Genomic DNA, 26,999 nt, shown 5'->3' on the forward strand with positions numbered 1-26,999 from the left:
CCCCCGCATCAAGTCTGTTACTATTCAACCAGCAGTATGTTACAAACACCTCGGGCAGAGATAGAGTATCACAGTGTTATGTGTTAACCAGCATCTTTCAGGATACCTCAGTGACACATTATTTCCTCATATCACTTCTTACACACATGGTCGGCGGACAGTTGGTTTTCAGTAAAAAGAGAAGTATTTTTTACAGATTGCATAACAAAAGATTTTTTTTTTGCAATGTTAGAAGTGGGTTTACCATGAGTATTAGTGAGTACTATAAGTCGTGAGCCTCTGGGACGTTACAGGTTTACCCTCGAGGCATCTGGACACTTTGCAGTAGGAGCAAAGGATGGGAAAATACGTGTTTTATTTTTTAAATGAATAACATTGTTACAGACCTGCTTTTATACACAGAAAAGCCCCCATTAAGCCCACTCCAATTTATTATCTTAAAGTGCAAAGTCTCTGTGTACTTCTGTTTGTGTTACATTTAACACCCTTTTCATTAAAAATATTACTTTTTTATTTAATCGAAAGGTCAGACTATTATAATAATAAAGAATAAGGATAAGGAACTGTGCATTAGTCCTTGCAGGCTAATGTAGTATTTCTCTAAACGTGAAAGGGAAAACGGCTGCAATCGTTTCTTCTGAATAAAGGTTTTGGCATTAATAGTTAATGGGAAAGAAGGGGGTAACCACAGAGCAAATTATATGAATTCCATTCAACACAAATTACAGTATTAGAGTGAAATGTAATTCATGTTGTACATTTTTTTTTTATTTAATAAACAATCATCTTATTTAAATTTAATATGCAGAGTTGACAAATTGGATGAGAAAGACACAAACACCTGGGCCTGACGATGTATGCATATTATAGGCATAAATGCATATGTTAAATTGGAGATTTCTTTGATTTCTTCCGTGCCTTTACTTTGAAAAGAAAGAAAAAAAAGCTAGGCATGTTGCCTTTTAACACTAGTTCTGTTGTATCATATTATATCAAAAGAGTGAAAGAAAATCTCCAAAATTGACTTAAATGACATGATATATTTTTATTGTGTAGATTAAGTCAGTTTAATGAGGGCTCTCTGTTTTTAACCTATTTTACTCATAATTATTATTATTCTGTAATCTTTCAATTCAATATGTGCATTTTTTTTTTTAATCTCAATTGCTTATTTATTCTTTTTGCTGCTTAAACGGCGGTGTTGTGTTTGTTTATATGAGTATTATTATTATTATTATTATTATATCACCGCTGTTACAATGGATTTCCATGCGACTGTCAAATACTTGTCTTATGCAGCAAAGGAGATGGAGGAGGTGGTGGTTCGTCATAGTGTAGACGTCGGCTCAGATCAAGTGTACAAAAAAAACTGCAAAGTCATATTTTACCTCCAGGGTACATCTCTTCGGACGTACCCTGTTTTAAAAACGAACGTTTCTTCCACACAACATGCACATTTGACAATATCGTTCGCAGTTACTGTAATGATCATCTCATATTTTTACAGTATTTTTAAGTGACCGTAGCAAAGACCGGAGGGCCTTGTTTTGTCCTTGGGAGACGTGTTCATTAGATGTTGTGAATGCATGTGTAACTGCATTAAAACCATGTTTGCACAGAATGTATTAAAACATTTTTTGATTAAATCAGATTCCACATTTTTGGATTCAACTGCATTTATATTCCCGGCAGATAGTGATAAAGTGCAGTACAAATTAGGATGACGTGTTGTGTTACTTTTCTTTGGTTGTGTCTGTGTTTTGTAAACCACTTGCCATTAACATCAGCAGTTTGAGCTGTAAGTTTTATTACACAGAGCTCCTGACCGTCCACCCCCTCCACAAGTCATTGACTTGGTATAGAAATCTGTATATAATGGAACACATCCACTGAATGCTTGACCTGTTTTTGAAGTTAAATCAGGGAGAGTAGGGGAACTTTTAAATTGTGCTGTTATTTATCCCGTTTAGTGACCCTCCAATCAGTCACTGTATGTGTTGCTTTTGTGTCTGTGTATACTCCTAATATTAACTTGCAGTCATTCAACCCGGAGAAACTAATGATTTATTTTTCAGACTGTATTCATGCCAAAATCCTCCCAGTGGAGAAACACAGAGGAATCCACCATTATAATTCATATTTGAGAACAAAATTCAAAATGGGGAAAGCCAGTTTCCAAATGTCGGCCATAGTGTGTTGTAATATTTACGTACTACCCAGTATTTGTTATTGTCCCTTGACTACTATTTCACTGTGGGTCAGTCAAAAGTGTGTCATAAAGACAAAGACAAGCAATTAACACAATCTTATCAAGGTGTCTGCAGTATTTTCTTTTTTACTCATTGGAAAACATTTCTTTACATGCCGAAGTAGCAAATAACCTCCTGTTTGCCAAGTTTTATATACGAATATACATTTGTACATACTTTATGTGACGGTCAGCAGAGGAGGTGACTGTGTGTCATTTAAGGATGAGGGAAAAAGTGACTTGGTGGATTTCATACTGCATTGGTCCAGTGAGGACCTGTTGATGTGCTTCCTACACTGCAAAACTTGGAAATGACATTGTAAATAAAGCTTGTATAAAACAGGCCGCTTTGTCTTTGTTCCGTACCGCGTGATATCTGTTGCCATCTTGTGGAAATTCTTCAGTCTGGTTTTAGATGATGTACACAAAGGTTAGCTGGTTAGAAAAAAACATGGTTGCAAACTTATTTTGGGTTTAGCCACTGTTAGCAATACCAGTCAATAACAACACTCCACGCAATATTTTACGCACAACAGTGTTACAACACAATTTGAACAGTTCCATGTGCACGTTAATGCTATGAACGAATAAGACAGAAGTGCAATTAGCATTAGCATTAGTACTTTTACTGTGGACGTGAGCAAAAGCCATCTTGGAACCGTATTTCAAGGTTTTTTTGTCCTTCGCCGGGAGTCAGAACGTCCCCTCAACTCATAAATTACAAGTGGAATCTAGAGGCAGAATAAACCTATAGTTTAACACGTACCTCATGTACTTCAGGCAAGCTAGGACTTTGCTAAAGAGACGGCCATTTTGTGCCTTGCAGTTGAAATTCCTATCTGATGCCACGACAAATCTGTAATACTAATTGGACTTTTGGGCTGCAATGAATGATTATTTTCAAAATTGATAAATCTGTCAGTTACTTTCCCGACTGACTGAGTACTTGTTTGTACTCAGTGTCAGAAAATCTTGAAAAATGTTGAACAAACTAGGAAATGATGATGTTCTCGAGTGTCTTGTTTTGTCCTCAAACCCAAATCATTCAGTTTTAATGATTTCTGTTTTACATGGAGCAAAAATATTAACATTTAAGATGCTGAAATATGAGAAATCTTGTTACAAAACAAAAAAAACCCTCAATCTGATTAATCGATTATCAAAATAGTTATCAATTCATCAAATAACCACTGCAGCCCTATTGGAATTTGTTACATGTTTTATCATGTTCACCAAGGAAACAGCTGTTTATAGTTTGCCTTTCCCACTTCCACACTCCTCAGTGTCGTCACCTCTGTCACAAATACAGCAGGAGTCCCCGTTTTAAGAATCTGCTTCATGGACTGAGTCCACGCTCACACACAAACACAGACAGGTCGGCCTGGGAAATGATATCAATCCTACATGCCCCTCGAGGCTGCGGACACAGGAACTTCCCTGTATCAGTGTCCCATTCTTCATTCCTCAGAGTTTCTCTATTCTCTCTCTCTAGCCTCAGCCTGTGGGTACTTCCTCCTGACATGTCACGGCGGAGGTCCAGAGTCAATAAAAAATACACGTCTCTGGTTACGCGCTCAAGAACAACACCATGATGGGTCCGAGTGAAAAGAGATGAGAAAGAAGACGGTGACACACCGTTTCCATATCTTCATCAAAATCATATGTTTATTTGATATAAACATTAAAATTTAAAACTTAAAGTTTACTCAGAGTTAAAAGTTGGGGTTCTTTCTTGTGTAGTTGCAAAAAGGGCAAGGTGATACAAATTAATTGTTTTTAATTAAAGGCAAACCTTTATTAATTGTGTGCTGACAAAATGGGTTAAAGGTCACAAATGCTTTAACTTTCTCACTCACTCTGGGACATTAATTATCATTCACCTGTCCTCATCATTCATTCACCTGTCCTCATCATTCACTTGTCTTCATCATTCACCTGTCCTCATCGTTCACTTGTCCTCATCATTCACCTGTCCTCATCGTTCACTTGTCCTCATCATTCATTCACCTGTCCTCATCGTTCACTTGTCCTCATCATTCACCTGTCCTCATCGTTCACCTGTCCTCATCGTTCACCTGTCCTCATCATTCACTTGTCCTCAACATTAAATGCATTTCTCTGACTAAAATGAATAGATCCAGACGTGTGGACATTGGAAAGTCTAGCAGACACCAACGTTAAAATTTGTCCACAAAAATAATGCCTTTATTATTATTTTTTTTATTAAAGATTTGTCAAACATCCTCACAAGAGAATAAAGTAGATGTTTTCACAATGTAGGCAAACATCTCTTTCATACAATACTGTATGTGGAGTTTGTTCATTACAAGCAACAATTACAACTGAATTTTGTATCCTTATAACCCAAATATTACAAATCCCCATTGTCCGTGTTGAACTGAAAACATATATATATATATACATATTTCTTTTTTTCAAAAGTGATTATAAAAAATAGATCAGTAAAAGTCATTAAAATAACACAACATTCAGACAGTGAGTCATGAATTGTGTGTATACGGTGAACAACCTGCATCACTGACATTCCTCCACTACTGTGGTCCAGACCAAAAAAAACCCGACTCCTGAAACGTGTCCACATGGTGTCTGATTCATTATTCCTCCATTATGGTCAGACATTCATTCAAAAAACAGATTAATCATGCGGATTAAACAGCAACAACCACCACAGTTAAACTGTAGATGCATTGTAAGAATTTGACATCATAATTTGTGTGGCCTGGATGTCGAGTGAATGGTCTTTCTGTTCTGGACGTTCTCTTTTAAAAAAGAAAGAATTATAATAAAAGTTTGACACCTGTAAATGCTGTGTCGGCTAAAAAACATGGAACAGAAAACCGACCAGCATCACAGAACACGACTTCTTTTACCCGTAAGTGCTGTCAGAGTAAGAACATTGTTTTCAATATCCAAAGAAAATGTTGTCATTGATCCCAGATGTTTTTTTTTTTGTTTTTACTCCTATGTTTCTCAATATTGAAGTAATTACTGAAAATTTCCACCGGGAGGGAAATCAGAGCGAGCTCAAGCTGTCATTTCCCTAATGAAAGAGCCTGTTATTATTTCTTCAAACTTTAATGTTTGGCTGACAATATGGGCTTTATGACACGTTCAATTTACATTTCAATCACGCTGGTATGAGGAGGAGGAGGAGGAGGAGGAGGAGGAGGCCCTGATAACACAAGGCTCTCATTGATGCCCACACTTCAGGGCGCCTGACGACATGGTCAGGTTTGTGTTTCAGCACTTTTGAACAACAGCCTGGCGAATAATTGACCTGTGATTTTTACACACACACACACACACACACACACACACACAGAGAGAAGGGAAGAAAGAAAACCACACACCCGCTCAAACACAGAACACTTTCAGGCAACCTCTCCATTCTTACATTATCATTTTTGGCATGACTTCATTGAGACGTAGGTGAGTGGTGCACCGCAGGAAACTGAAACCGTATGCCCGGGCTGTTGACACAGTAAGTGAGAGTAAAAGGAAAGCAGGGTTGCTCGTTAGATTGCGTTGACCTCTTTGAATGCGGAGACCAGAGGTGGAGAAGTGTGCTGGAAACACTACTGCAGGTTTATTAAAAGACGCAAGTCAGGTTATGACACAACTTTGTTTCCTTCAGGATGAAGATGTTTTTTTAACCTCCACTCAGGTTTGTTATGCTGTTGAAACACCTTGTGTTGAATTGATCTGGTCATATGTGGATCAGTGGGTAGTGGGCAAGAAGTCAATTGGAAGGTTGTGGGTTTGATTCCCAGCTCTGCTAGTCTACATGTGAAAGCATCCCCGTGAATGAGTGAAGTACAAGTATCTTACCAGAAAATGACTTTGGTGGAATTGAAGTCCCTTTTTCATAATATTACTTAAGTAAAAGTCTAAACGTACACAACATTTACGGTATCAAAAGTCATTTTCTGATATAAAATGTACTTACGTGAGGAGTGAGGAGTTAGGTATTGAGCCATGGTGGCTCAGGTAGGGAGAGTTATTATTTTCTATAATTCCTGGCTCTGCTAGTTTATATGTGTCCTTGCGCATGGCACTTAACCCCGTGTTGCAGTGTGTGAATGGCAAAGCTATAGTGTAAAGCGACTCAAGACTAGAAAAGCTCTATATAATTAGTATATTGGTAGTAACAAAGATAGTTAGAAGAAATGTAGAGGAGTAAAAGTTGCCAGAAATATAAATGACAAAGTTAAGTACAGATACCTTCATTTTGTACTTAAGTACCGTAACAGAGTATTTGTTCTTCGTTACATTACAACATTACGTATGATAGATGTGTGGAAAAAGTGCTGTGAATGAGTGAAAGGCAAAACTGCAGTGTAAAGCAGCTCTGAGAGTGTGTGTGTGTGTGTTTTATTCCCCTAACCCAAATGTGTGTTAAATCTCCTTTAATTGACTTGTATTTATCTCAGGGTTTGTCAATCCTCACTGGCCCTGCATGTTTCTCTCACTTTGAACACACCTGATTCAAATGAACGGCTCGTTATCAGGCTCTTGCACAGCTTGATGACGAGCTGAACATTTGAATCAGGTGTGTTGGAGCGGGGGAAACTAAAACTCTAAAACTGCACAGGCAGTGGATTGAGAAACCCTTACATCATCTGTAAAGCACTAAATATCCTTGGAGGTTTCATGGGGAGCTGAAATATATACTGTGTATAAGTTTTCTGGTTCAAATCCACACTCCCATTGTGAGACCTCAGTGTGATTTGACCATGGCACATGTTGAAACTGGAAATTCACACATGTAACCAGACCCCAACCGTCAGTCACACTGGTGTCCACTCACTCACATGTGATGTGCTTTATTGTCTATTTCCCTCTAAATGGAAATATGATTCACAAACTTAACTTGTTCTACTGATTAAGACCTAAAATTAGCAAGTGAGACCATTAGTTTTCTCAGGAAAAGTAACACAGCCAACATTATATTAATTCATTAGTTAACAAATGCAGATTTATGTGTCATATTAACACAATCCATATGAAAAGTATTATATTTTAACCCACTGCACCTTATGTATATATGTCCAGTACATCTTAGGTTTTTTTCTAATTTTATTCTGTTTAAATGCACCAAAACACAATGTCAAATTCCTTTTATATGTAAATGCACTTGGCAATAAATACTGATTCTGAAATCAAATGAGAAGAAGAAGGATTTTTCTCCTCCTGGTGCCTAACTGCTACTATTCTACATCAGATCCCATTTTATGTACACAACAAGGTCATTTTTTGCACACTGTGTGTTCACAATATTCCAACGATCAGCAGGTCTCAGAAACAAACCAAGATACGTGACTGGTTTTCCAGGGCTCAAGGATGCACAGTAGGGCTTAGTAAGTCGTTAAAGTCGTGTGGTTTTTGATTGCAAATGTTTTATCATTGCATTGAAAACATCCTGGCTTTTCACCACAGAAGCCAGTGCATTTTTTTTTTGTCAAATTGTTTTTTCTTTGTCTTTGTAAAGTTGAAAAGTGTAGCACATCATCGGCTTAGTGCTTCAGTGAAAACAGAGGAATGAGAATCCTCCCATAGCCATAGGGCTCTCAAGTCATTTGTCTTGAGCAGACGCTTTACAATGAAAAAAGAGCACATATGAAATGGAAAACTTGGAGATACAGAGTCATAGATCAGAGCACTTTTGTCTTAATGGGGATAAGTGTATTGTTACTGTTGTTGTAACAACAGTATTGTTACTGTTGTAACAATACATTGTTACTGAGTCTTGGGTTTTCATAGGATTCTAAGTGGTTCATTTAGGCTATATGAATATGTGCACGTCCAGGTGCAGCCGACACTGTACACATTTAGACTTCAGACTCATAGATACTCACACAAAGGCCGACAGAGAGGGGGGAAAAAAATTCACTGGAGCGGAGGGATGAACGTCTGAGTGATTGCAACGGTATTTGAGCCAGAGTGAGTCACACTGGGTGACCACTAAATCAAAGAGCTGTTTGAACAGCTGCATTCCTTCACACTCCTTCATCCTCTCTGTCTTGCTGTGCAGTAATACCAACTTTACTGTTTTTTGCTGCTGATCCAAGCCCCCCCATCCCCCTGTCCCCCCCAGCTCCTGTTCTGGTGTGATGGAGACCGAGCTTCATGGAAAAAATGAGCAAAAGTGGGGTTAAGTCATCCTTTGACTGTGGACAGGTGTCTATTATAGAGTCAAACACAAAGACGAGACTCGGAGACTTCACAGCAGCAACTGTAGAATAGACAGGATGTGGATGAGTGAGTATCTAGTTTGGTCAGTGGGGGGCCAGTCAAGTGAAGAAAAGTCCAAGTTTTTGAGAAAACAACAGTGAAATAATAATATTCATCATAATGTCATATGAGTTCAAAATAAAAGTGTCTGTGTTGATATGGAAAGAGAAATAGTTCACAATATGAATGTATTTATGATGCAAAATGAATTGGACTTGGAAATTATGATCAGCAACTTTAAAGGTCCAGTATGTAAAAATAAGTGGCATAAAATAGTGAGACTACAGATTGCAACACACACAGGACTCCACCAGGTTGTCATTCCCTTTCACAACTCTCTTTCCACTTTTCCACTTTTGTAGTTTATGCATCAGGTTTATGTGGGTGGAGCCATTGGTCTTTGTGTGCCGTTGTCATCATTGTCTTCCACTTATCCGGGTCCAAGTTGTGGGGGCAGACAGCCCTGTCCCCAGCTCCTCCCAAAGATCCCAAGGTGTTTTCGAGGCCAGCCGAGAGCTATAATTCCTGCAGCATGTCAGCCACCTCAGGTCCACCTGTCGACAACATCAATTGTATTATATTATGTTTTTATATTGAGTCAGTCCAAAGGGCCATTTCATGTTAATTCTGTTTTTTTATAGGTCTTAAACAATGTTTAAGAGCTATATTGGTTTTTTTGATGTAGTTGCTATGCCACGCCACAAGGGGGGGTTCGCCCAGGTGAGCGGTGCTGTGAGTGGAAGACCTGTGTAAGGCTCGCTAGCACAGCCTGCAGACCATTCAACGTCATCTGTCACTACTCCTTTCCTGCATTTAACAGGTTAGTGGTGTGTGTTAATCCATCACAACACTCCCTAAGCATGTTTTAAAACGTATTCATGTTAACACAACAATGTAAGTGTTGAAAACGGGATAGTTTGTTGAAATGAGAGACTCTTGGTTAGCACATGCACAGCTAGGCAGTTAGCTACCATGCTAGGTCCGGTGTGTTTTTCCTTTTCCTGGCTCCTTGACATAAACTTGTGTTTGTATTTACTAACATTTATTTGTGTCACACGAGGAAAAGTATATTTCAGGGTACATTTTAGATATGGTTAAAAACAAAAATATTTTGTTGCATTGTTTGAAAATGGTTTTAAAAGAGGTAAAGCACAAAGAGGTGTAAATACACAAAGAGATTTATGATGCCAAATAGAAAATATTTAAGTTTAGGTTAATGTCAGCCATTTCTACATATACTGGGAAATGTATAACTCCAGAATGTTTATATGTACACATAATACAAGAGATGTAAGGGAATTATAGAATGTGTAAATGTGAAGACTTAATGTCAATTTGATTTAGTCAATTTATGTGTTATTTAAAAAACAAAAAAAACCTTTAATATTTGCATAGTAAACCTCTGCATCACAACTCATAGCATAGATCCATTTAAGATGCTGTAGAAGCATGCCGGCATAAATATTGCAGCCTTAAGTACACAGAAAAGTTTTATTCTAAAGCTAGAAACACTGATTTATTTTATTTTAAAACAATTATACATTTATACAAACTTCATTATCATTATTCTGCCAATAAAACCTCCGATATGTAACACACAGGACCTCATGAACATCAAAACTCTTTTGTTTTCTATTGTTTTTTTTCACTCTCTTGCACTGTATCTGTAATCTGCTCTGCGATGGCTCTTCAAATCCAAGTTTGAACACTTTTACTCAGCTATTAACTCAACACTTCACAGCTAAAATTGCCTGTGTAACATTGTCAGAATTCAGTCGAGTGAAAACAGCTCGTTGGGAATCCAAATTCAGAGACTTTGCCTTAGAGATGGATAATTTAACTTAATTACCTCTCTCAAATGCATACATCGGCACAGATTGAAAGATTGTTGGGTTAAATGAATGTATGTTGGAACGTGTGAATGGAGTACCTAATTTAATTTAATTTAATATAAGCAACTCATACAGTTTAGCTACATGTTTCCAGCCGCTTTTTGCATTACATGAGACATGATTACAGTATTTGTTTGTCTATTTCTCCTGGAAAGTGTCAAATTCACCCGACTGTCACGGAAATTGATCTACTGTTTCATCTTCTATTTTATGTGGTTTTCTTTTTTATTATAGACAACAATGAATTGCTGTCATGGGATGTGTTTTTTTTACTGTATGTCTGACTGGTGGTTTTGTATTTATGAAGTGTCTCAAGGTCCTTATTTGGCCCAGTGGTAGGTGGTTCTCCAGCCCTGATCTATGTTCTTGATGACAGTATAACTAAAGCTTCACTTTTCACATTGAATCAACAACCATTTCTGTGTTTTCCTTGGCAAACATGCACAGTTAAATCCTTGGAAAGAAATGAAGCATGGCAGTGTCTCCATTAAAAAGTCATCATCTGACTTATGTTTGATTGTGACGCCATTTACTCCTGTAACTGTGACCTTTAACAGCCCGGACCAGAAACCGATGAGCATGGTTTCTTTTCCAGGGAAGGATGAGCTTCAAATGAATGAAGACATTTCAGTAAATTCCACACAGTTTGGAATTACAAAACGGGCAGAAATGAGCCAATTCTGAGTGGGTCATCATGAATATCTGATTCTATAATCCCTGGAGAGGTTGTGGGAATATTGAGATGTTGCTCTGGATCTGGTCATGTGAAAGAATTTACTTTGAACCAGAGGAAAAACACTGCTGGAGCAGTAATACTGAACAGATGAGGTCCTTCAACTATCACCTTCAATACTGCACTCCAACAACTGATTTTTAAAGTAATACAGAGAAAAAAACCATGGGAATAGTCTTCTTTTTGGAAAAAGGGCAAACATATTTTGACATTGTATAAATAAAAGCAAACACATATGCAGCAGTAAAGTTAAACCTCAACTTCTACTTTCAAGCCTCTGGCAGTGACAGCTAAGTGAGACGTCAGCTGAAGCATGTCTTCATGAAAACTAATGATCTGAGTACACTTGCACAATGCACATCAGAAAGGAAAGGGAGTCTCCTTGGAGTGGGGTGGACGTTCAGGGTGGACTTGGAATGATTATAGTAGGGAAGATAATTATTATTTTCTTTACCTAATTCAAACTTGGAGCAATAAACAACTCATAATCAAACTTTTGACCTCGAGCGGAGACGAGCGATGGGCTGGATTTCATATTTTTACTGGATAAATAAACAACATGAAAATGTTGTTAATAAACCAAGTCATCTATAACTCATTTTGATGAATAACACGGGGAGGTATGTTAAACCATAACATCAAGTATTCATATTCACAATCTGAAACTTAGAAGAGAATTCAAAATAACAGTTGAGGTGTGAACTTCACTATATTGTTTAATGTAAAAACACGATAAGATAGTGAAAGCTGACCTTAAGTCTTAAGCCTTTTTTTTTTTTCTTCTGCCTTGAAATTAAAGTTATAAAAACATGTAAGTGTAGAGAAATCAATCTTTTCTGCTCCTCCACACCTATAAGTGAACATGTAAACAGTGACATTGAAAGCAAACAGTGGCTGCCTTTGCTGTAATTTTCAAGGTTCTAATTTTAAACCTTATATGGATTGTTATAATATTTAAAAAAAAAACATGATGGGAGATGAGTTATTGGCCTATTACCTAATAAATAGGGATGAGTTCCAATTTTAATATATCCATTAATGTAAATACTTGAGGCCAATCCTTTATGTAAACATTTACAGTGATGCACCAAGTTAGAAACATGAACATTTGGAACAATTTACAACTTTAGTTCTTTTAAAATCTCATTCATACCTTAGCAAAATTGCCATGTGAATGGATATATCCAATTGATCTCCAAATTAATTGGACATTGACTGATTCTAATAATTAACAGCATCACACAATATGAATGCTAGTTGCAGCAAAAGTAAACTATTTTTAAAATATTACTGGTAAAAACGTTGTTTCTTTAAGAGTAGTTTAATTCAGCATAGAATGTCCTCTGTAGCGGAATTGTTTTTATGACATAATTTATTTGTTAATGGTGAGACATGAATGCGTACGCAACATGTTGCTTTTTCAGCTGGCCAAGGTGGTTTGAGGCTTAACTACTTTGTACAGTTTGATAGTCTCAACCGTGGTAATTGAGAACATGAGCCGAGATCAGACAGTTGGATCTTTTGCATTTGGTATGTGAGTCTGCCCACAGAGCCGTCAGGACACGGCAGATTCCAGTAAGTGCTTTATACCATGAACACCATGTTTGCTTTGATGCTGTGACTAACGGCTCCGTCACACAACCACTTCCATCACGGCTAACTGTGCAGTCATGCTTATTCTGGGCCTCGGTGTCGTTCGCCATTAATGTCATGTTTATGTATGAAACGAGAAACTGTAGTTGTTTACGAGAACCAGAAAATTAAACGCGTTGAGGACATCGGAAACTCCCAATCATGTGGTTTGTGTCCCTGCAGAGGGTCAGTGAATGGAACTCAGTGAAGTTATCTCCCCCAGTTATCTGGAAGGTTTGTTTGCTTGTGTCGGGAAGTAAAGATTAGAGCTGATGGGATAACTGTAAGCGGCACACAAAAACATAATAAAGGGAAACTTTCATTTCAAACATATAAAGGCGTACAGTATGTGGTTTGCATCTCTGTAAAACAGGAAAAGATGCCTTTTTTTTTTTACTCCACCTGACAAGTAGATGTTTTTTTAATTAGTAAAATGTTCCATTGAGTAGTGCATGAAATGATCACAGCAGTCAATTTAAGAAAATGAAGGTGTTTTTCTGATCATTTTTCAGTGGTTGCACACAACAGGAATATGAGGAAATTTTTTGTAATGCTTCTTTGTGACATTGGACATTATCTGTTCCCCAGGTGAGCCTGCAGAGCTTTCTAATGGTGCTTTTCCACTATCTAGCACTACTTGGCACGGCACGGCTCAGCTCTACATGGTTTGGTGTCAAGCATAGTCACTGACCTAAAATAAGGTATCTTAGAAAGTTTTTTGTTTGTTTGTTGCCATATTGTTGTCTTTTTTTTTGATTTTGTGTTAAAAGAATGAATTTGTTTAAAAAAATTTTGGTTGTGATTGTTGTGATTTGGCTCACGATTGCTGGCTTTCAGCAGTGCTGTCGCTAACCACACCAGACTCCTTTGTTAAATATTAAGATTTTAGAAATGTTCTTACTAAATGTTGGAGATTAACGCACGTAATCTGTATTTTTTTCTTTCTTTTTAACTGATCTACAGTTCGGCATTGTTCAGTTTGATTCTTGTGCCGGACGTTGCGCTCATGATTCTCCCAGTGACGACACTCTCTGACCAATCAGTCTGCTGACGTCACATTTGTTTATATTTAAAATTTACAAACTCACGCTTTAAACGGATCAGAGTCCTCAATCCGATCATATACTGTTAATTCTAGTTAAATAGACATAGATATTTTTTGTGAGAGATAAATAGGAAAACTAACTCAAACTTGTCCTGATACAGGTTTTTCATTAAGAGATAGTCAGTATTTATTTGAAGGCTGTTTTCAGAGATAAGGGCAACGTCATTTGGCTAAAACTCAGCGTCGAAGCAGCTTTCTCTCTTCAGTTTTAGTGCTACCTTTCAAAACGTTGGCCATCCTCCGTGTCTGGTCCTGCCTTGTATTTACAAGAGGAGTGAAATGGAGCCGGTACTTGTATCTGACCTCGACGTTGATGAAAATCTGGTCGGACACCTGACAGCAATCAGTGTCTGCTGCTGCTGCTGCTGCTGCTGCTTATGTGTCAATAGAAGCCATTTTGGTGATTCTGCTATAGTTACTCTGCCAATTTACATTTATACTTATATACTGAAAGACTTTGACAGACACTCTATAGCAGTGGAACCAAACTGAACTAATCTCTAATTATAGTGTAGTTTGTAATTGTATGAAATAATTTCATACGTTACATGGCTGTTTTTAACATGTCATCTTGAGAGTATGAACACATTGAGGTGTTGATCTAAGGGATTTTAATAATACCATAATTGTATTTGTTGGTGTGTGTTGTCTCCTTGCTGTCTGGCCTTGTTAAGGATTTAAGGACAATAGTTTTGATGTAACCAGAGGATTTCTGATAATAACCCCATTTCTCTTCGATGAATGCTCTGACATTTTCTAGTTGTCTCCATTTGCAGTAGTCGATACCTTCTGATGAAGTAAACGGTTGAATAATCAAACTATGAAATTACATTTACGTGAAATATCAGTTCATATACAACCCAAAACAATTCTAATCTGGAATCTGTATGGACATTCATTGCAAATAGAAGTATTTCATCATTATTTGGTGGTGAAAGCCTCTATACAACAACAATAATGATAATAACACTATGTTGTATGGGCCAGCTGCTAGGATCAAATACGTCCACCTCCTAGTCTTTATGTCGTCATTTCATATGCAAAGTCCTTTTGAACATTTCCTCTAAAGAGACAGAATCAGATGTTTGCTCAGAAAAAAAACAACTCCTCCTCCTCCTCTTTGATCTTGTCAAACGGAGCCACTTTAAAGTGGAAATGTACAGATGTGCAGTAGTAGCAGCTCTGACAACAGAGAGGTCACTGAAGTCCATAACAGGCTTCAAACAAAATCCATTCTTTTATAGAACAACAACAAAAATGGTGGAGGGGCAACAAGTTATGTAATGCTCTCGATGTGCGTTTCTTTTTATACTTTAAACTTTCAATTAACTCTCAGAAACCCCGCATGAAAATATGTTTCTTCTACTCATCAACACCATATGTGTGTCATGTGGTTTTAGGGTCCAGGACATATTTGATCTGATAAGTGACAGCGTGATGTGAATGCCTGATCCCCAAGACCTGACCTCTGTACTTCCATCCTGACCCCAGCGTCTCATTTTAGTGAAAACTAAAATATGTGTGGTTTCAATTTGCTGTGAGGTGCAGATGATGATGATGAGGATGATGCTGATGATGATGTGAAACAACAGCAGGTAACAGACACATGTGACAGAGCTGGGGAGGATGATGTATGTCGGATCAGTATTTATATGAAACAGCCTCCGCGTGCTAAATAGTGGGACAGGGAAATAAAAAACAGGTGTGTGTATGTGTCGTCTTGTATTTGTTGCCTTTTTAGGACCTTTTCTGGCATAATCGCTGACCTTGTCAGGACCAGGTCCATGTCAGGCAGTACCTCATTTCTGAGGAACTAGTTAAGTAAAGGGACATGATTTATTTGTGGTTAGGTTAAGGTTAGGCTTAATGGTTTACTCTTAACATTAGGCTGCCTAAATGAATGGACGTAGAGTGTAGAGTTTTGTCAATGTATAGTCCCTAAAAGGATGCCTGCACAAGCATGTGTGTGTGTGTGCTGTTTGTTTGGGCCTTTGTATAGAGGTAAAAAGAACACCTGCAGCTGCTTCCTCTTTAATGTTTGAAAAGGCTGAAACCCACACACACACACACTGAAAATAACATGATGAAAGAACGTATCATTGCCATATAGTGATCACGGTTGTTTTCACACTGTTTCTGTAAACTGAACCTTTCAAAATGTTCATCTTAACAGCAAACCGAATCTTGCTTTTAAATTACAGAGTAATTATGAGTAATGAGGGTTTGCGGAGACACGTATTCACAGCATGATGATTATATTATTTATTTGTGCCATGAGTGTCAACAAACAAGTGGGGTCTGAATGACACTTTCTCCCACTAGTGTGGCTCATGCAGGTTGAGGGAGTAAACAGCAGTGAGTCATGTGAAGACTTTGATAAATGGATGTTGGCGAGTAAGAGAGACAGTGAGAGCGTACAGAGCTGGTAAAAAAAAGTGTCCACTAGGAGGACACTAAGTGATCTTGTTCAAATTTTACAGTACAATAACCATGGGTCCAAATTCCACTTTTTTTTTTTTTTTTAAATATACATTTGATTTGACTTTTTGTTTTTAATTAGAAAGAAATAAATGAAAAATCAAGAGGAAATAGCACTTGGACTTGTGAGCAAACTGTGTGCAATCACTGCAATGCACTTTTAATGTCTTATGCACTTAATGGCCTTATGTTGTGTGTGAGTGATGAAAGTATCTCTGAGAGAGCTGTTTTAAATTCCCTTGTATTGCTTTCAATGCAATGACAATAAAGGCATAATATTCTATTCCATTCTATTCTATTCTAAATGTGATGGAGAGATACACAGGCTTGTTCAGTGCATTATCCAGGGTACTCAAATCAAAATATGTAATATCATAATAATACAGAAATACAACAGGAATTAGGATGAAGGAAAGGAAAAAAATGTATAGATAGATATTACTAAGCTGTACAAAAACAAACAAAATACAAATCATTAAGTCATTAAAGAATAATAATTATAAGAGTTATACTACACAAGAATACATTGACTAAGGAATAACATAATTGAAAAGAGCGTACATTCATAATCCTATCTATTTGTTTGCAGTGTTATGAATGTGCATTAATGTCCAGAAGAGCAGATGAGTTTAAAATGTGCTTTAAGGTCTTATTTGGCAGGAAAGATTTCCTCTATCAATCCTTACAATAAAGCTCTGGGAGTCTTTTTGAAACAACAAAGTGTTAATCTTTATTATTTATTGATACACTTTGAAAATGTATAGGCCTATACACACAGTATATATCATTGCACATTTTCTATTTTACTTTGAATTCCAAACTGTATGTTCCTCCCGTTGCAGAAATGCATTAAAGCCCATTTCATCTCGTTTCCACAGCTGATAATGACTCTCTCCCGCTGGGACGTCGTTTTGGAGTGAACCCCACTTATCATCGTCATAATTTCTCCAATCTGCTTTGTCTGCAAACAGCAAACTGCAAAAATTAGGCCTCCGTGTCAACAAGCGGCTCTGTATTTACTCAGACGTCTGTGAAGCAAGCAGCAGGCACTCGGCGTATATAATATATATAGAGCCACAGCACATAGATCAGCCTCCGGGGGCAGCAGCAAAATAAAAGCCTCCAACTGCATCATGGGTGAGTAAAAAAAAACTACAACAAGCCCTTTGGTGTTTTAACACAAATTAATTAAATAGCAAAGAGCAAAAATAATCATTTTAATGGCCCTTTACTATTGCATACATCAACTTTTATAGGCTGCAAACGAGTGCCATCCTATAACAGGCGGTTTTGCAGCGCTTGTTACTTTTAATGCCAGTGTGATTAAGCATCGCGCCATTATAAATATATGAGGACACAATTACTGCGTCGTCAAAGTACATTTGGTGAACACATGGTGATTGAGTGAGTGACTTTTTTTTAGTCACAGCTGAATGAAAGTCTGCAGGTTCCCCCGTTTATAAATAAATAAAACACGTAAATAAATAAACGAGGTTTCTAGTTCTGTGGATTGCGCGTCTGTGCTCAGATGTGTGACAGATTAGGCGCTGTTATTGCGGGTTGTTTCTCATGTTAATGCCTCCCGTTTGTAAGGCATTAACTAGCCGCCGTATGATAATCTACCTACGGGATCGTCACTGGCACCCACGGTTGTCTGTGGCCTCCCATAGGGTGACAACAAGAGAGCTCACCGGTGTGAAAGTAAGGGGGGGGCAAAAGTGTGATATTTATAAAATAAAAGCAGGACTACAGACTAGTATTAATCCGCATGATACTGATACATTTTTGGCAGTTAATCTGAGATCAAAGTTTTATTCTTCAAACATTCAGATTAATTCAATGGAGACTCGAAGTGTGGGGGTTTGTGTGTGTGTGTGTTCTTGTTTTTGGTGCCTCCTGAGGACCATCTTCTGCGGAGAACACTGACCTTGTCAGGACCAGTATCGTCTTCATGGAGACTAAAAACCTGGTCCCAGTGAGAGAACCTCATTTCTGATTAACTGGTTTAAACGGAGGATCAAATGCAATGTGTCTGTGTGTGTGTGTGTGTGTGTGAGAGAGAGAGAGTATTCAACAAAACAAATATGGTAAACAAATAAACAAACAGAAAAAGTGCTTCTCTTCCATGTTGTCCTCAGGTGCGTTATTGGCGCAGCTGCAGCAGCAGCATGGACCTGTTGATTTTGGTTTGACGCAGTGACACGCGTGGATAAACTTGTGCAAACTTTGCAAAAACTCACTCGGAAAGTGTGTGTGTGTGTGTGTACCTGGTTTTCCTTATGTTGTGGGGACCTACATCTGTTTATACAGTCGCATTATGGGGACACAAAAAGTCCCCATAAAGTAAATGACGACATTTTAAGGTGAATACGTGTTGTAAAGTTAGTTTAAGGTTAGATAAGGATTAAGCCAGTAGTAAAAATGGTTATGGTTAGAGTAAGTTGATGCAATGTCCTCTGGTGTGTGTGTGTGTGTGTGTGTGTGCGAGAGAGAGAGGGATAGAGCGAGAGCGCGAGCAGTGTGACATCACAATCTGACCCTGTGTAAACTCCAATGACCACCTCTCTCTCTCTCCCTCTTGCACTCACACACACGTGAAGCAGCAGCAGCAGCAGTGGTCGTACGTGTATGGAAGTGAGTGTGTGTGTGTCCGGGCTGCAGCATGTCTCTGTCCGGCGGTTTGTCGGATACTTGTCAGCTCGTTTCGCGTGACCGCATGGAGCCCGAGCCGCGGTGGGAATAACAGCCGCCTCCGTCCATGCGTCCACACTCTCCGCGGATCCGCCGCTGCGACACGTTGTTGTGAAGCTGCTACCGTGCAGACTTTGGAGGGACAGCGCTAACATGCGGGTCACTTTGGGCGCTTTCATTCAGTCCAGTCTGTTGCTGCTGGTCCGTGCAGACCAGTGGAGGCTGAAAGACTCCACCAACTGCGAGTTAAACAAGAAAGTAAGTTTGTTATCAATAAAGTTTGCAAGTTTGTGGGCACTCCAGAGCAGCAGCATCACTTTCCTTTATTTGGGATGTGTGTGTGTGCTGTGAGTGCTGAAGCTCTTCCCTGCCATTTACACTCTTCTTTCACTCTGACACGATATTATTCATCTGATTTAACAGCAGGGAGCAACGTCTCCACGCTGAGCTGCATCTACTCAAAGGCTGCTACTTGTTGAATGATTAAACCTGGATCCCCAAGTGTTTTCAGTGTTAATATATTGGAAAAAGTTCGGATTGTCTGAAAGAGATCCCCCTGTAATGTTATGTGTAAGTTAATGCTTCTTTGTGTCATTGATTATTTTTTCCTATTAAAGGAAAAAAAAAAAGATAAAAAATCCCAAAGCCAAATCATTTCAAACCAACTTAACAATCTGATACAAGGGAAATGAATTTGATGATTTATGTTATAGACATATAATATATTTTATGATCTTTCGGTTCATTTTCAATAGACTAAATTCTTAATAGTTAACTGGAAGGGTGTAAGCTGAAGCTAAAATCTTATTCTTTTACAAAAACATAGTTATGGCAACAACACAACTTGAGTTATGTGAACATTATTTGCAGTACCTTACAGTTTATTAGTGTATTGCAAAGTTCTATTCTTAAGCGAGTCTTAATTAGTTATTTGTTGAGCAATCATCAATCACAAACTGACTGCTTGTCTCTGCTGTAGGTTTGTGTATTGGATTTATGCAGCACACAGGTGTGTTTACAACAGAGTTCTATAAACACTATGTGATTTATTAACCCCCATTTTATTGATCGCCTGCATGTCTTTCTTTTTTACTTGTGTTTTTTATTTCAATCACTGGCTTGATACGACAGAATCAAGCCCCAGTTTGTGGGGGGAAAAAAAGTCTGACAGTCACTGACGTGTGTATTGTTTGTTTGGCACTTGGGTCCTAAGTGGCCTGTTAATAAGTCATTAACAGTCTGTTAGTCAGTCTGTCTACTAAAGTCTCACCGTTGGTGTCAGACAGACCCAGTGACACATGAAGAAACAAGTTCAAACTTCTCACGTGTGATTATTTTGTACTGTTTCATTTAATTTTAATAGAAGATGTTTGGATCTTAAAACTGATGGTGAGACAAAACAAACTTCTGAATACTAGGGATGGGACGATGCCACTTTGTTGTGTCCGATACCGATATCACAAACTGGATTATCTACCGATGCCGATATTAGTCCAGTTTTAGACCATTTATGAACTATGAAGCTGTTAATAACACATTTGTGCCAGAGGCAATTCAAAGACACAATTTTCCAACTGTGTAACAAATATTGATCTCACAAGAAGAAGAACTAAACAGCCTTAACATGACTCAGCTAAAATGATTTTACATGATGGAAATAACCCCAACATTTTCATCCTGTCCTCCAGCAAACGGACTTAAACTCCTTCCTGTGGACGATCAAACGGGATCCTCCCTCATATTTCTACGGAACCATCCACGTTCCCTACACACGCGTTTGGGACTTCATCCCAGAGAACTCCAAGCAGGCCTTCCAGGAGAGCAACATCGTCTACTTTGAGCTGGACCTGACGGACCCTTACACCATCTCGGCCCTGACCAGCTGTCAGCTGCTTCCTCAGGGTGAGAACCTGCAGGACGTCCTACCCAGAGACATCTATCGGAGACTCAAAAGGCACCTGGAGTATGTGAAGCTCATGATGCCGTCGTGGATGACGCCAGATCAGCGAGGGAAGGGACTGTACGCCGACTACCTGTTCAACGCCATCGCTGGGAACTGGGAGAGGAAGAGACCGGTTTGGGTGATGCTGATGGTGAACTCTTTAACGGAGGCGGACATTAAGACGCGCGGGGTGCCAGTGTTGGACCTTTACCTCGCTCAGGAGGCAGAGAGGATGAGGAAGAGGACCGGGGCTGTGGAGAAGGTGGAGGAACAGTGTCATCCACTCAATGGCCTCAACTTTTCTCAGGTGAGTTGGAAACTTTCATGCTCAGAAATGCTTTTTTTGTTGCACACCTTAAGCGATTGTGTGACTGCACAGTAACATACCAGTGTAAAAATCAGAAATGCAGAATTCTTCATTCTACCATTACATAAAATCATCTAAAAGTCATGACTGGTTTTTAGGCTATAATTGAATCTTACCAAAGGACTTTGATGTGTAATTTTTCTCCATATTGAAAAATATATATGAAACCACAGCTACATGTCAATTTAAAGTGGCAACCGGTCGGGACGTCACCCGTAAGAGTCTGAAATCCAGTTTTCAAACCCTCACATTTGCGGTTTATCCAGGGCCATTTTGTCCTCTGCAAACACATTCCTACCATACGCTGTCAATCACACTGGTGTCCACTCACATGTGCCATATCTAATCATTGGTTTTCTTCTAAATGGCAACATAATTTACAAAATTGACATTGTGTGCTGTTGAAGAAGATACGGAACTAGTTATTGAGGATGTTTACTGATGTTCTGTATCAAGTGAAAAGTAGGCGCATTTTCCTATAGACTTTCTTTCAAAAAAAAATTTTTTTTTCACAACTTATGGAGTTGCCCCCTGGTGGCTGTTTACTATATATTTACTTCCTTTTTGGCTTCAGTAGGAAATTGTAAGAGTACGCCAATTTTATTTGGTTAACTTACACATCTTGATCACTAGGGATGAGCCTCTATGATATTCAGTATCAATCCTCTACTCCACACATCCCATCTACCAAGTAAAGGTACCGTACTGTACTGTACCAAGCCAGACAGGTTTTGGCATCAACTAATGCTTTGTTATGTGGTGCAGCTGTTGGGTTTGACCCCTCGGATTTGTTAGGCTTGTCTCAATAACAACGGAAACACGTCTCGGCTCTTCTGAAGAGGCCCGTTTTTTCCTCAAAGACTGTAGCGCAAGAGACTCAAGATGTGTATTACTAATGACGCTAAGTCAGATTTGTATTTTCTTGACAACAGCGGCGTGCACTTCTCTCTTTTCCCACAGCTCAGCCGAGCGGATAAAGGTGTGGTGTTAATCAGCTGTGCAAACATTCAGCCGTGCTCCACCACGTCCTTTGTTATTAAAGAAAAATGGATCCTAATGACTCAAGTCTGAAATTGCCAGAAAAAAAGAAAAAAAAGGGGGAACCCTGTTCCTCAAACCAGCGCACTTAAGTCCCCTTGTCCGCCTGCCTGTCTGTCTGTCTGTGCTCCCGGTGACCTTTCTCCAGCACTACAAACATCGCCCAGAAGCAGCCATCACTGTGAAATCATGTCGAGTATTATTGAGGAATTTCTGCTAATGTTGGGGGGGGGAGCTAAGGGGATTACACTTGACCGTTTACCCTAACACCCAGAAGCTTTAAAATATTGTTATTTTAAAGTGGGCCTTGTTGGCCCCTCAGACAAGTCTGCGCCTAAACCACTGAGCAGCAATTTTATCAGGATTATCCCCAGTTGTCACGGGGGGATTTCAACAATTACGGCATAGTGTGTAACGTGTAATTAATCAAATTTAAAACTACATGACATCTTGTTTGCGTAGGCAGTTAAATGGAAATCAGTCTTAATGTAATGTTTATTTTTTTTGATAATCACAGGGACAATGGGTAAAAATTAATAATTGCTTGGAGCATAGAATTTTCTTCCCATAGTTGAAATGACAGTAATGCTAAAGTAAATTTCACCTTCTCTTTCTCGCACCTGAAATCGTAACTTTTATTTACTTCTGTCAATTTAAATCAAATTTCTTTGGAAAGTGCCCTCTTATGGTACATGTGAGAGATTAATTCTGACTATTCAGAATACAGTTCAAGATATCATTGATTCTCATTATAATCTAAAATTGGAATTATGGGAAGCCATAATTTAGTTGCAGATATCTTCATTTTGCGTTTTGGATACTGTGTATCTATAATGGAATTAAAGGTAATCCCATGTGCATGAATGGAAAAAGTTAGCTCTAGGAAGAATGAATGTGTAGATATGATCTAAATCTCTAAAAAAGATTATCTTTTGTATTGGACGTGTTGTGATGCACAGTCTAACAGAGAAGAAAGTGGGACTTGTCAACATACCTTTTAAAAGACTGAAAACATCGCTTATCGTTACAACTCTCTGTGAACTCGGTCCACAGTATGTCGAGGTGGGCTCAACAATGAATCCTAGTGTCCCAGGAACAACCTCTATACCCCGACACGGCACCGGCAAGCACACAACTTGGCACTCCAGTATTTCCACACTCAGTTTCAATCTAATCAGCAGCAGCTTGATGGACGCCCTCACCCTGCTGGCTGGAAGCAGGCAGCCCATTCAGTAAACATTGTTTTTTTTTTTTTCATACTCAGTTTTTGCTTTGGCATAACTGAAAAGGGCAACTCCATTTATGACCTTTTAGCTCAACTCGACTGTAAGAATGTGTTGAGTGAGATACGCTCTCGGTGAAACAATGCTGTCGCCTCAGCCGCCATTCTTGACTGAAAATGCTGTTGAATCAGGCTACAACCAGAACACAGTATTTGTGGTCTGTAATAGTCTCTGCAATGTTTTCTCTGGCAATTTGTATATTTGGCATGAGACGGACCGTAAAAGAAAGGGGAAGGAAAATGGAAAATAAAGTATAGGTGTTTTGGAGTTGTGAGAAGTGCTGTCCCCGTGCTCTGGTTTAAGGGGAAACCAATATTTTAGGTTAATTATAATCATTCAATTAACTCTTCACTTACAAAGACTTATTTTCCCACTAATCTTCAAACCCTTTATTGAACCATTGTGTCATAGAAATACTCCTTTCTATTAAGAAAGTGCCAAGAATCAAACGTCATCTCTTAGTAATTCAAATGTCTATAAGTCCATCATAAATTCAGCCACTTTAAATTTTGTCAAATGTGATTTTTAAGACACCACACTTCATAAAAATGCAGCCTTGTCTCCCAGACACTGGGAACCAACTGACAAAACCCACTGGAAGAGTCCAAATACTTACACTGCTGTCTCTGTATTTGAGGTCAGAAAGCCTCAGGATGTTTTTCTTTGAGATGCTTGTGCCGTTGTTCTGCTGTGGTGGAACATTTCATTTTAACACAGCCTGCAAAATAAAAATTTAAGTAGGGTCTCATTTTAAAGAATTATCATTCTTTTGATGATTGGACACAGACTGTTTTGGAGGAAAGTGCTATTTTTAGCCCCCCCGGGAGCAGGAGGAACGTAAACAGTGTAACACATTTCATGTAAATCTACATGTACGCCAATTTCCGTTGCTATATTGATTGCTTGCTTACTTCACGCTGTTCTGTTCCATTACTGTGGCAAAATTCCGTCATCTGTTGCAGTGTTTCCCTGAACACACACACACACACACACACACACACATCACTTTGCCAATCAAGTGGACGTCACCCAACCCAGTTGATATCTAGATATAATACAAACTGGTTTTCAGTCCGAGTTGATGCAGATGTTTCCTCTTTCAGAGAACCATCAACACAAACCCTGATTGTATGAAAGCACTGGTCTGTTTCTAGACTTTCTTTCTTTCTTTCTTTTTTCATACTGGAAAATCATGGTGGCCCTTTTGGTTTAATACTAAAAATGTAGATCAGAAGTCTGAGGTAAGAGTCAGTCTTGCTATATCCTTGGCCAGGATATTCTAAACCACCCCACATATTTAAGTGGATGGTCCATCCACCAGCTGTCAGGCTCAGTTCATTCACAGTGGATGGTTTGTTAACTCCGAAATCTTAGACTACATCTATACTACTGCCATTTTTACGACAAAATGTATACATTCTCATCCGGATGTGTCTGTCTTTACACCACTCAAGCATTTTAGAGTCCCCAAAAACTGTGTAAAACACAAAACTCTGCGGCTGCATTTCAGTATATACCAAGAGAAGTTAGGAAACAATGACGCAGTTACTCACAATCATCTCGACTGGTCCTTAGCAGCCACGACACGCCTATGGGATCTGAATGAAACGCTTAATTTAAACACTTTAAACACAGTTCTAGCACAACTGGGCTTTTTCTTTTCCATTAGGGATAGTACGTGGTACCTGGTGCTTTTTTGTACCTGCTCTGGCGAGGTTCCAGGCGAGTTGAGGCGATACTAAAATGTGACGTCAACAGTCGGCCACTGATTGGTCAGAGAGTTTCGTTAATGGAACCGAACGGTAGAGCAGACTTAAAAATCCTGAAAACATGCGTTAATCTCCAACATTTAGCAAAGGAAATGTATAAAATCTCAATATTTAACAGAGGAGTCCAAAAGCCGGCGCCTGTGAGCCGAATCACTACCTGTTCAGCCGTATTTCAGTTCAGAGACTGTGTCAGACGGAGTCTGCTCTCCGGTCATGCAGGGAAGCACTGAACTAATCTTTTTAATGAACTGATTCTAATGATTCAGTTACACTAGTTTGTGTTTGTGTCGCTAGAAAACAACGTCACGGCAGTTTCATGCAGTCATGCTATGACCACTCCACCCATGTTGAGGAGGTACTATAGTAATGGAAAATGAGAAAGGAGAATGTGTTGATATTATGGATGAAGGCGTGCACCACCTGCTTTGTTGTTTTTAATGCCTGTCGAATCCTTTTGCTCTTGGAGCGATGTGACTAAAAGTTGGCCTTATACCTTAGCAATGAGTTGAACTCATACAACATGCATACATGTTTCCCGTGTTTTCGGCCTTAGTCTTTTGCCCAGTGCTGTACACTTGAAATGGAGCTAAAGCGCTTGTTTGGACACTGATTGCTGTTGAATGAATACATAGTGGGCGTAGATTTAGCCTTATCATGGTGAGAATGGTTGTTCTTGGCTTTATAGGTCAGCGTATGGACACTCGTCTTTTTTAAGTGAGCCTGTTGAGGACAACAATGGCTGTATGAAGGCCACCGTTCTCTGTCACTGTTGTCGGAAACTCGCGGGACATTCCACACCTCAGTGGAGCAGACCTGCTGATGAAAGTGTTGTTTCTTTTCCTCTCATCACTGGGAGTAATGGTGCATGGAGAGGTGATGAATGCAGGTCTCAGTGCACGTCTATGAGAACAGTGGAGGAATTTTGGAAGCCCCATTTGGTTCATTCATGACCAGGAGGGACTGAAATGAGGAGAGTTGAGACGCAGACTGAGATCAGTAGAGGAGCCATTAAGGAGGGACGGCGTCGCTCGGCCTCCATTAAAGGTACCGTGACGTTACCTGTGTTTGACAACCTTGTGACTTCACTTGTGGTATTTTCTTTTCATTTGAACTTGATGGGCTGCAGGGCTCTGGGTTTCACCAGCCGCTGCCTGACAAAGACGAAATCCCCCCCAAAATAAAACGTACTCCTATGCAAAGTTGTCAACTGAAACTACGGTTTGTTTTCTCGTTTCATGGAACACTTCAGTTCTTGTTAATTCTCATCTCGCTTTTCTCTTTTTTTTCATCTCCCGAAAAGAGGCATAAAATATGAGGACATTATTTCACTAATCAAAACCATGTATTAACTTCCCAATAGGAAACTGAGCATGAATCAGGCTCAAGAGCACTGGTGATTTTAACGCAATTATCATATCTTCCTGCCTGACTGTAATTTAGATGTTTCCATACTCAATTTCAGAAAAATGCTCTTCCGTGGTTTCAACAAGCATATCAGGCTCACATCCAAAAACTCTTGTGTCCTGCTTACATCTCCTTATATAACACCTGTAGAATTGAGGAGTGCAG

At 39.0% G+C, this 26,999-nt stretch overlaps 1 protein-coding gene across 1 annotated transcript in view; it reads left to right on the forward strand.

Annotated features, from left to right (window-relative positions):
* The first annotated feature begins 18,898 nt into the window (after positions 1 to 18,898).
* trabd2a (TraB domain containing 2A) overlaps positions 18,899 to 26,999 on the forward strand; it is a 60,012-nt gene continuing 51,911 nt past the window's right edge. The window contains exons 1-2 of the mRNA XM_058616463.1: positions 18,899 to 19,289; positions 20,720 to 21,280. Of these exons, the coding sequence (XP_058472446.1) occupies positions 19,185 to 19,289; positions 20,720 to 21,280 (666 nt within the window). The 5' untranslated portion in view covers positions 18,899 to 19,184. The remainder of the gene's footprint in view (positions 19,290 to 20,719; positions 21,281 to 26,999) is intronic.

Source organism: Solea solea, chromosome 19, assembly GCF_958295425.1.
Source record: "Solea solea chromosome 19, fSolSol10.1, whole genome shotgun sequence".
NCBI classification, from domain to species: domain Eukaryota; kingdom Metazoa; phylum Chordata; class Actinopteri; order Pleuronectiformes; family Soleidae; genus Solea; species Solea solea.